Below are 12,044 nucleotides of genomic sequence, written 5' to 3' on the forward strand. Positions count from 1 at the left end.
GTGCTGCAATTGGAAATGATGGCTGCACAGATAGAAATGTCAGCTGAGGTGGAAATGTCATCACTGGGACAAGGTCATGGTAAAAAGACATGATTTTTTTTTTTCTAAGGGTGATCATGGGGAAGTATCTGAGGAGTAGCAGGTGAAAGAAATAAAAGTAAAAAAGCTTAATACATGGATTTGAATTAGGGATGCATGATACTGGATTTTTTGCGGATATCCAATACACCAATATTTAACAAATCATTTTGCAGAAACTGATATTTTCTTTTCTGTGCCTATAATTGCAGAGATCATCAGCTCTCTTTTATATTGTAAGTAGCATACTGTATTATGGTGCATACTCTTGTCACATTAGTTATGTAACATTCATCTCTTGTGCAAAATAAGAAAAATGTATGGCAACTGCTTTAAAAGAAAGAAAATCAAAAAGATAAATCTTACTGGAAAGCTGGATGATGATCTTCCTAAAAAAATCATAACAATGCCTACAACCAGGGAAAATTTTGCCAATTTCGGTCCGTAAACATAACCTGTGTTCACAGGGAACATATGAAAAGTGCAACTGTACAGCAATTAAACCCAAAATAAATAAATGGTGAACTTTGGTAAATGGCAAATGTGCCTAAAGTAGTCAGATACATGTACCTTACAGACTGCTGCTTACATTCAAGTTTAACTTGGAATTTAACTAGAATTTGGTATGTTGGCTGATATCTTGTATTTTATTTTTGAGCCAATATCGGCAAATACTGATAATGTGCCGAATATAATATTTTGCATCCCTAATCTGAATATTAGAACTCCATCAGCTTTCAAACTCAAAGATGACACTGTCATGTTGTTATAAATTAAAGATGTGAGTTGAAAGTTCTGCAGCCAAAGTGCTGTCCACATCCCTGACAACTTATCCTGAAAGCCCCTCATGGCCTCTAGTGATTGTGTAATTGCTCCCTGTCTACAGCTAAAGCTGAATCCATACTCAGTCAATGAACACAGAGTCACACAATGGAGCCTAATCACACAGCCTTCAGTATGACTCTTATTTTCTGTCACAATAGCTGATCACCACCCACAGGCTCAGCGACACAGATGACAGTTACTGATGAGACTGAGTGACAGGTGTCAAACATCCTGACACGTAAGGGCTAACACAGACGAGCGAGAGATACAAACTGACGACGGAGCAGAGACTGAACTAGCGGTGACCCAACACTCTAAACAGGAGCTCATTTAATATTTCATGCACACTGGGCTCCCTGCACATTTCTAATGGACATAATAGTGCTCTAAAGGCGCCACAGAGTGCACACAGGGACAGCGTGGCATATAAGCGATGATTTTACAAGCCAGTTAATTGCCGCGCATAGAAAACCAGGAGTGTCTTTAAAAACAGTCGGCTTGTAAGAGCTCGCTCAGGCTGACATCACTTCCTGAATCATACAAGACCAAACAATTCCCCTCAGCCGGCTCTTTCAAGGTGCCGGGCCACTGAGCGTCTGTGGGTAATGTGGCCTCGTCCCTTTGACTGCCTGCCACTCCACATAAATAAAGCATGACAATGTAATCGTAATTTAAAACGCAATAAATATTGAAGAAGAATTAAAATAATTTATGGAACAGTGCGGTGAAACAGGATGTGTGTAAGTGTGTGTGTGTGGGAGTGTTTTGTCTCCTTTCACTCTTCCCTCGCAGCGTACGGTGAAACCATGGGCAGCGGCGGCGGCAGCAGCAGCAGCAGCAGTGGTGCAGGCTGGGAATTCTGTAATTGCTTTTTCTGTCCCTGAAGCAGGCCTTCCTGCTTTAAATCAAAAAAGGCAATCTCTGTCAGTAATGGCTCAATTAATAATTAAACACGTGTCTTATCTCCGCCGAGCTCCCCCTATTTATTTTCATCTCTCCGACAGGGACGCCTGCACAAACAGCATTAGCACTATCAATAAAGCAGCATTAATATCAGCCCCTTCCTCCAAAAACAAATCAACCAGCTCATAAGCTGTCCTGTGTGTGTGTGTGAACTGTAATAACCCAAAGATTAATAAAGAAACAAGACATATTTTTAGTTCTCTCAGATTTCTTCAAAGTGTTTTCTCCCCAGCTGAGCTGCTAGCTAACCCATCTGCCTCCGGTTTTCCACTACAAGGTTGTACCTTTTTAATATTTTAATTCAATCAGGAGAACACATGAGCCTCTCAGTAATAAATGAGCTGTTGTTGGAAGCAAAGAGTTGTTTCTATTTTAAAATAAACCTTGTGCTTGCCGTTGCAAACAGTGTGACTGTCTCATATGAGCGTGAAGACCTCAAGACACGCTATGTGTCGATACAGGGACATTGGTGGTCTGGGTAAAGAAAACAGATTCTGTAAGCTGTCTGGACTTTGTCAAACTAAGCACAGTAAGTAGGAGAGGTGAGCTTCACCAGGCGTAGATTCCTCAGCGGTGAGGGCTGCATTCAATTCCAGCGCTCGCTAATCTGGCTGTGTGAAGCCTTTCGCTGCTGCCCTTGTGTTTTTCCAACAACATGTCCGCACTTCAGTCACTCAGCCAGCCAGAAAGCCACACTCTCCATCTACCTCCACTCCATGCTGATTGGACGGCAGCGAAAAGCTGATTTGTTGGTCAGAGGGTCAACCTCCATTCATTATTTAATGGGTGAGAGGCTGCAAACAGTCGAGCCGGCCGCTGAGGTTAGTAATACATTACAGTGACCTGGCCAGAGGAGAGCTGCCTGGCCGAATACAAACATGCTCTCTCATCTACTTCACTATGCCGGAGCTGCCCTCAATCCCCTCTGCCCCTGACCTTGCCGCTCCCTTTCCAATCTCCATCCTTCCTCCCTTCTCTGGCATTCAGAAACCAGCTGGTGAGACTGAATTTTAGTTTGCTGGGGCTTGCGGTGCAGGAGTGAAGCAGGAGTGAAGCTGGAGCTTTGGCACAGGTAACAGAAGAGGAGGAGGAGGAAGAGGAGGAGGAGGAGGTCTGAGTTCTTTTATTGACATGCAGCAAACAGCAGTGTCGGAACAAAGGCCACTCAGCACCTATTGAGAGAGCAGACCTACAGACCGGGTGGTTGATTAGCGATTCGACACGGGGACCCTGGACTGTGTAGCACATAATGAGAGCTTAGGGAGGGAGCCGTGAGCCGATGGGGGAAGGAGGTACAAGGGGAGGCAGGAGGAGGGTGAAAGCAGGGAGAGGCGGGGTTCTACCATAAGGAATTGATTTCCCACAACAGCAGATTGATATACGAGTCAAAAGGCTCCATAGGAAAAAAACACAACAAGGGTATGGGCCGATCCTAAATCCTTAAGCTACGGCATCCGTAATGTGTTTATATGTAAACAGTTAGAGGATAAGCCTTAAATCCACTGCCAAGCTAAATGGTTTATGCATCTTTTTTTGTTTGTTTACTTCTGCGTCAATTAAGCAAATTGGTCCGACATCCCTGACGAGCAGGAGAACTAAAGTGAGTGGGTTTTAAATTCATGTTGAAAAGCTTCTATCTCCCTGAGCAGCACAGTAACCCTGTCTTCACCTTTCATGTGGCCTCAGAGAGATGTTAACAGAGTCAGATGTGCATGATGGGAGCTGTGTGTGTGCTTTTTTCTCCCTTTCGTCTGCACGCTCTCTCCTTCCTTTGTTCCACTGGTCTAATCCAGTATGTGTGGGCCGGTAAGTTTAATGGAAACAATTTATTAAGTCCGGCTTAAAATGCCATCTGCAGCTAAGCCTCCCAAAGCCGCTAAGCTCCTGGTTTCGCCCCGGAGCTTGCTGTGTTCACGCTTACTGTAATGCTCTGTTTAAAATGAGCACAACGGGTCAAAATTAATCAGGATTACAAGGGCACAAATCCACTTCAGAAATGGGTTTTCTACCAATCTTCCTCCTGCTATCCCAAGATGCCCCAGGTTTGTCTGGTGGGCCACACCAGCGTGTGCAGTGCTCCAGTTTTTCCTCACACCATGACAGGTAGCACCAAGCTAGCACACCAGGACATCAGAGAGGACAAGAAAAAAGCAGCTGAAGACTTCCTCGACTGTCCGTACGACGCTAAACCCGCACATCAACATTCAACACAGTCACAGCAGATTCCAAAGTGTTCATCTCAGATATTTCTAGCTGGTGACAGCTAGGTGATAACTCCACTGCTTCCATAGGCGCAGCACTGTGAGATGTTATAAGAAGGCCCTGTTTACCCGAGCTCTGAGGAGGTGCCCCGTACATGCTCAGCAGCTACATTTAGCCTCTTATTTGCCTTCAAGCAAGTGACAACGGTAAACTCTGACCTGCAATTCAATAAGAGTTGCCCTGAGAGGAGCACAAGCCTTCACAGTGCTTTTACTTAAACATGCCATCCTCCAGGAAATCAATAATTTGCAGGAGGTTTAAGACAGGAAATAAACAAAAACCAATAGCTGTTAGATAATACTCGCCCTCTGCTGCTGCTTCCTACCTCATAACCACCAACACAGACAGACGTTCAGCACAACTTGTGCCAGCTCTCGGCTAAAAACATCCAAAGAGAATTGCAGTGTGCACTGTGTTATTACAGAAACTATTAGCTCCAGCTATTATCTGCACTGTTATCTTGCATCTATAACAGGTTGTCAACAGACTGGTGATAGAGATGACGAAAAGTAAATATGAGCGAAAGAAGGCGAGCATGTCTGGGTTTTGCCCAAAAACCATGTTCTGTGTGCATAATTACAGTACTCGCCCTGTGCTGATTACAATGTTGGTCTCTCCTCTCCTCTATTAATCCTGAACCGTTTCATCAACATGACAGACCACGGGCCTGTGTGCAATTTGGTCTAAACCTTGACTGTTTGTCGCTGTAACTGCTCACCAAAATAAAGTTCAGAGAAGGGGGCACATGGTGGGAAAGCAAGAGTTGAAAGATACAACACTCATTACCTAAAGAAATGCACAAGCCAAGCAGCATCACAGTATTATATTTTAATGTTTGTGTGTGTGTGTGCGTATGAGTGTGTGAGTCTGTTTCTATCGGAGTGTCTCCCAGCCAACAGCCTCGACAGGCCTGGTGATCAGAGGAAAGCAGGCGTTTCATCGGTCCCACAGGACCGTGAGTGAGACTGGTAATGGAACACATACGCTGCATCTAAACCAAAGGAAAACAGCCTGTGGGCTGCTCTGTATCACACACACACACACACACACACACATGCGCACAGTGGAAACCAGTCTGGGTATAAAACAAACATTGTCCTATAATCCATTAAAGCACTAAACAACAACATGGGAATGAGAGAAGAGAGCGTCTGGTGGCTGGTCTGCAAATGTAGCGTGATAACTTATTCCTCCTCCTCATCATCATCATCATCACCAAATCATTCCCAAAGTGTTGTTTGTTTGCGGCCTCACCCGATCTAACCCCTGATTCTAATTGGGTGCCCTTCTTCCAAACAGGATCTGGTTGATCTGTGTGACAATCAGGAGTGACTCTGATTGGATTATCTGGATTTAATTCCAAAGTCGTAATCCTTAACTCTGTGAGCACATTAGCAACATCCACAGAGGCCTTCATTCACCGGCTGACACGGAGAGAGGGTGTGTTTGGGTTTCTGTCTAACAGAAGCCATGTCTGTCCGTGCGCCTGTGTGAGCAGCTCTCCATGGCAGAGTGTGTTTATGTGCAGCCATGTTTCTGTACAGGCATGCAGGGAAAATAAGTCAACACTCTGACAGCTGACAACAGCAGCGGTCCAGCAGCCCGGTGGAGGATAGATGGAGTCAGACGCGGTCTAGTTGTTTTCTAAAACCACGCTAGTCTGGAAGTCACTGTCATTGCGAGCGATGGTTTCACGAGGCAGACGTTGGTCACAGGTCATCTACATCACACAGGCGGCAGGGCCCGGTTTCTCTACCTCTTCTTTGTCGGCTCTGGTTTTCCACTTATCGGTCAAAGCTACAAATCTAAAGAGAGCAACACCTTCACAGAGAAAGAGTCGAGCTCACCTTGGAGATGGTTGAATTGAACAAAAAGGGGCCCAATGTGAAACAAATAAAAAAAAAAACTCTTTCACAGTGTTCATAACATTTATCTACTGAGCGCAAGTTTTAATATTTTTAATCAATCATGTAATTCCTTCATTTACCAAAACTTTATCCAAGAAAGTTTGTGAGAACATCTTAAAATACGCCCACATGGTGTCCACATTTACGCCAACATGTTTTCTGTTATTGCTTCATTTCTAACAGCCCCACTGAGGCCAGATCCTGTGTTTGTCCAGTCTGTCCTGCAGACATGTTTCCCTAAACCCTCCTCACACGGCTACACCCGTCATCGTTCTGATTCCTGCCTCCCTGTCCCTCTGCTTGTTTTAATGGCCCAGCTTCCTGGTTCCTAGCCTGAGGGGCTGTGGTCTGCATGCTGCTATCTGTCACTACCAAACCCATCGTGCCTCTCGGCCCCTTCCTGCCTCACTGCATCCAGTGTCTCACTTTCCTCAACCCTGCGAGCATCGCTGTAACGTGTGGACGTACAGGTGCAGCTGGCACTTAATGAACGTCTGGTTTACGCCAGAACGTGGATGTGTTTGGACTCATGTGGACACAAGAAAGAACAAAGTCTCGTGGGATGGCGCATACACATACAAAAGCACAAGTCTGATAATCCAAATATGTGCAAATGCGAACACACACACACACACACACACACACACACACACACACACACACACACACACACACACACACACACACACACACACACACACACACACACACACACACACACACACATGCACACACACACTGGGTTTGGGTTGTCTAGGGGGCTGACAAAGCTCTTTCTCTCTTTCCTTTGGCATCCATTATGGTCCAGGCCTGCTGTCAGAGAGCTTGTATTGCCTGAGGGAAGTTCCCATTTGTGGGAGCATGTGGCAGGGAGGCTCTAAATCCCCTCTAATGAACCAATATGTAGGAGGGCTAAGCCTTTGGTCAGGTCGTCCAAGAAACACCACGGCAAAAAATGTATGCATATGTAGTCACCAGACCTTGTTAATGTCTGCTGACATTTAAATCTGAATGGGAGCGACAGGATTAGAGTGGAGGAGATTTGGACTCGGTTGTTGTGAGTATGAATGAGGCTGAGGAGGACAGAAAACAGAGTGGGCTCTTACCTTTGGGTGTGGTGGGAGAAAAGAGCTTCTCTGATCCTACATCAGACACCTGGAAAAACAAGAAGACAGACTTTAAGTGGGTTGGTCTGGAGAGCAAACTAAAGCTGGTCCTTTTGTAGAAAAACTCCTATAATTTAAGGTTATTCATCAAATCTGGTGCAGACAACGCCACAAGTTGTCTCCACTGTAAAAGGCTTATTCAGCCACATGTGGTCCAGCTGCTGCACTCAACAGTCAATGAGAAGACGGGAGAGGAGAAGGGCTCTCCTGCACCTGATGGTCCCTGTCTGGCTTCTTCCTGTTGAGGTAACATTAGGTGGCACTGTTGTGCCACCTGAAAAGCCTCAAAGAAATACCGTCAAAGATGAAAGAAGTCAGAGGTGGCTGTGCAGAGCATGAGGGCTCTGACATGCACGTTCTTAGATCTGCAGTGTTTTTAGTGATGTAACAAAGCTCATGAATTAAAGGTTCACTCTAAAAACAACACTGTTATATCACAATCTCACTATCAAGGAGCCCAAACTGGAAGTAAACACATCATCAGCCAACAGCGTTTGTTTGGTCTAAAACTGATGCCGCTGCTTTGTTGATGTTATTCCCTGTGAGCAGTATGAACCTGCTGGATCACAGCCAAACAACACTGGGCCATGTAAGAGAGAAGTATGTCACTATAAAGTGATAATGGAGACTTCTAGACTAAACACCAGGAGGTATTTTCCTCCCCGCTTTCGACAGATATTGTGTGCAGATTTTGGCAAGCTCCACCTAAATGAAAACAAACCATACATCCAGAGAAAAAGTATGTTAACTGACCAGATGTGAAGTTTTTAAACAGTCTGACAGAAAAGCAGTAAATCCACACGTAATCTGTTAAACTGCATGATAGCGTGGCAAAGCGTCTGTGTGCGTGAATGATTATATTAACAATGGAAATCCACCTTAGCCTCTTTTATCAGCCCATATAGGGCTTTTGTTTAAAGCCACAATTTCCCCTCGCTTTAGATCCTCTCATCTGGGTTCTGCACACTCATAAAAAGCTGCAAGAGCCGAACATATGTTCCCACCAAAGGGCCAGAGTGTCCTCCACTGCCATGCTTGTATTTTATGCCGCACAAAGGAAGCATATGTAAAGAATGAGCAGTGAATCAGAGTGAGTGCAAGAGAGACAGAGACAAAAAGAGAAAGCAAATGATTCTGTAAACACAGATGGCTGTCCTTGGCATGCGCCTAAGTTCTTCACAAGTGTTTTGAGGACGTCTTCTTCTTTCCAAGCCCTCACTATTCCTCCTCCTCTTCCACTGCCACTGTGTTACTGTTCTCCACACTGTTTCACTGTCTGTGCTTTACGTCCCGGCCCAGTGCTAGCCACAACAACACAGAGAGAGCGCTTCTTCTCTCCAGGGAAAAACTATCAGAAAAGACGAGAACTAACACAAACTAGAGCGTCTTTACTAAACATAGAAATGAAGCTAATCACTCAATCAGTCTGCTTCAGCCTTTGCACCCACGAGTACATCAACACTTCAGCTCTGAACATCTTAAAGACAGCAGACGCTCGGCTGGAGAGCGATGTTTCCTGTTTCCTCCTACAGTGGACTACAGAGGAAAGACGGAGTGTTGTGCATTGCCCTCTTTCACTCTCCCATAACCAGGGCGCCAGGCTACAACACAGGCTCTTTGTTAGCTTTGGACAACATTAAACGCTTCAGTACCAAGCCTCAGCTACAGAAGCACAACCTCAGCCTTGAATCACGGCCCTGGAGGCCCTGGAAGAAAAATATAGGCTCAGGTTGAAATGAAGCATGTCAAATGGACACGAGAGCTAGCCCAGGGACTCGCTTTAGTGTGGCACAGGGTCACAGAAGCAAAAGGAGATGGTGTAGGTGATGCCATAACTCAGTTTAAGAGTTAAAACAATCCTCATGACCGGAGCGGTTTATCCAGAGAGCGCAGCAGACGTTGTGTTCCTGAGAAAAGGAACAGAAAATGCTGTGTTTACCAAGTGCCAAGATTACCCACTTCTCCTTATTCTTATTCTGGCTGTTGAGTGTGCAGCGAGCTGTTTTATATTCCAAACGTTTTCCAAGGAACATCAACAACCAATATTTAGGCTTTAATGCTGTGTTTTGCACCTGCCAAGTCTGCATGAGTCAGTTGTATAATCCACAATTACAAGGCCGGCTTACAAAAGCACTTCTTTAAAAGGCATGTCAAAGCAGAGGTCTGATTTGGCTAGCTGTTGTTTTTCTAGAACTTTCCTGGTTTCTCTGGTCAAGTTGACATTTTTTCACGGGGCTGTGCTGCTGGCAGTCTGAGCCGCCTGCGGTTGTGGTGTGCAGAGGTCATGTATAACAAATTCTTCACACTCTCTTTGTTGAGGCAACCCTGGCTGCCATTAAAAACAGACGGGGAAAGACGAGACAGAGGGAAAATATATATAGAGAGAAAGAGACAGACAAAGAGGAAAAAAAAGGAGCAAAGGCCAGGTTTTCCAAAGGAAACAGGGAAATTTAACCATTAAAAAAAATAATGGGGGAAATTCAAGCCACATTGCCTGGAAGCCAAAGCCCTTGGAGCGGGCCGCAGGAAGCCTGACCTTTGAGGGGGCCGTCTGCTATCTGAGCCTGGGGCTTCAGGGGCCTGGCCTCCTCTCTGGAGGGCCGTCAGCAGGCCTCAGCTTTCCTTCCCTATTCTATTCATTAGCCATGCTTTATGATTCAGCTTCCTCTGAGCCACACAAGAGCTCCCTGAGGAAAGAGACTGCTGGAGAGAGGGAGAAAAAAGGGAGTGAGACCGAGGGAGGGGGGAGAAAAGCAAGAAGGAGGTCATAGGGCCCAGCCGGGGCCCAGCTCTCAGCAGCTGTGAAATCCTTCCGTTTCCTCGGCAGGCGTAAAAGGAATGAGAAGGGGGGAGAAGAAGAAGGAGGCCAGGGAGGGAGCTGGGCCAGTAAACCCACCATCAGAGTGCTAACTCCCTCAAGAGCCACATGCAGAACCATAATTCCCAGATTTAGGGAATGCCAAATTACAAATTACACTGCTGTTTGTTTTAAAAAGTCCCGACTTCCCTGAACACCAGTGACTTATTGGCTGCGTAAATCTCTTGATAATAGCTGAGCCGCAGAGGGAGAGCAGGGAAACAGAAACCCTCGCTAGCAGTTAGTGAGACATTTATTGCAAGGCAAAACGCAATTGCTGTCACAGCAAAAGAAGCACGGGCAAGAAAAAAAAAAAAAAAAAACACTTGCAAATTTTCCATGTCCACATCACTTTCACCAAACAACACAGCAACCTAATTAATTTACGAAATATGAGACAAGCTTAATTGCATTTTTTTAATGTGTTAAAAAGCCTCCCTGCTTAATTCAAGCACAATGGGCAAACTGAGTGCGGCGATGCAAGCAACAAGGGAGGGCGGTATAATCAACCGAATGACCTTCAGGCATAAATTTATGAAAGGCATTGATCAGTTAAGGCTGTGATTTCACCAAGACAGGAAGGTCAGCAATTACCCAGATTCAATTAACCTCATTTAGCAAAGACTGCTGAGAGACCAATTTCTCTTCCCTCAACCCCCTACCTAACAAACACCCCCCTGCTTTATATCAAACGATCCCCAGGCCATCCATCTACCTTTGATCTAAGAGCTCCTATTGCATGCCCAGCATTCCTCAGAGCTGAGCAAATTAACTCCAAACAGGAAGACATGGCGCTGCCAAAGGTTAGGTAAACCCAGACTAAATAAAACCTTATACCCAATACGGCCAACCCCCCTTCAGAGCAAAGCAGGTAACGTCCGCCTCCTCGCTGGTAGAGATATAATTTCTACACAGGTTGGCAGTGCTATTACGACAGCTGCGGCAGGAAAACAAAGAAACCCGTCTGTAGGCTTTGTTGTGGGCTCATGCTGCAGAGACTGTGATTACCATTTAGTTCTGAGTCATTTGGCACATGCCACGCTCTTGACAGACTGTTGTCGGACAAGTGGTGAGGTGGCTACTTTTAACACTTGGACAACACAAACCAAATAACAGACAATGAGTTCTCAAAATCATATTTCTCACACTTCAAATTGACACTACACAATGAAACCTAGTTTGGAAAGGAGGAATTACACAAAATGATATGAAAGGAACATGAGAAGCATCTTAGCACCTATCAGTGAAGCTTTAACCACAAACATGTGGTCGTGCTGTTTAAGTGTGGGTAATGGAGCAGAGAAAACAAGGCAGGAAATTGTTTTTCATGCAAAATAAGCTGCACCAGAGTTCACTTTGTTTTTGTTTAATAATAAACCGTTATGACATGATACCAGCAAACTTGAAATAGATTATAACAGAATCTCTTCGGGGTCAGATATTGTTGTTTACCAGGCTACAAACCAAAAGCACAAACTACTTGACACAAAGTAATAATATGAAGACGAATGTATTCATTTGACTGTCATTTATTGAGGCAACTATAAAAAAGTAGTACCACAGCTTCCATTCTAACAGTAAAATTATCAGTCTGCTTTGTGCCAGATTAACACAAAACTTCTCTTTTGATTCATGTTGCAGTCAAATTATCATATATTTTTTGTTAGAATTCTAAACCGAGGCTGAAAATAACAGCAGTACCTGTACGAGGTCATATTTTTTTTTAACTAATCAGCCCTGCACTGACAAAGCTCAAACTGTGCTGTGGTTTTCAGCTGTTTTGTATTTTTCTTCAATTTGTTAGATGTCTTTTTCATGTTTTCACCTTTTCGTTTGACATCCCTTCCAAACTTTCATACTTTCTATGCTAGCAATGGTTTTATGCTCAGATAAATTAATATCAACATTAAAAATATCCATTAGGTCGGAACTAATGTTTTTGCCACAGTGTCAACAGAAAAAGGTGAAATCAAGAACCATGTGTGA

The 12,044-nt window shown here is 44.6% G+C and overlaps 1 protein-coding gene across 15 annotated transcripts in view; it reads right to left on the minus strand.

Moving 5' to 3' along the window:
- fbrsl1 (fibrosin-like 1) overlaps positions 1-12,044 on the minus strand; it is a 531,917-nt gene that overhangs the window by 35,564 nt on the left and 484,309 nt on the right. For all 15 annotated transcript variants that reach the window (XM_074669463.1, XM_074669460.1, XM_074669461.1 and 12 more), the window contains one exon: positions 7,142-7,190. In XM_074669463.1, the coding sequence (XP_074525564.1) occupies positions 7,142-7,190 (49 nt within the window). The remainder of the gene's footprint in view (positions 1-7,141; positions 7,191-12,044) is intronic.

The sequence above is a fragment of the Halichoeres trimaculatus genome, unplaced genomic scaffold (assembly GCF_033239565.1).
Source record: "Halichoeres trimaculatus isolate MK-OKI-2021-1 unplaced genomic scaffold, fHalTri1.1 fHalTri1_scaffold_5, whole genome shotgun sequence".
Lineage (NCBI taxonomy): Eukaryota > Metazoa > Chordata > Actinopteri > Labriformes > Labridae > Halichoeres > Halichoeres trimaculatus.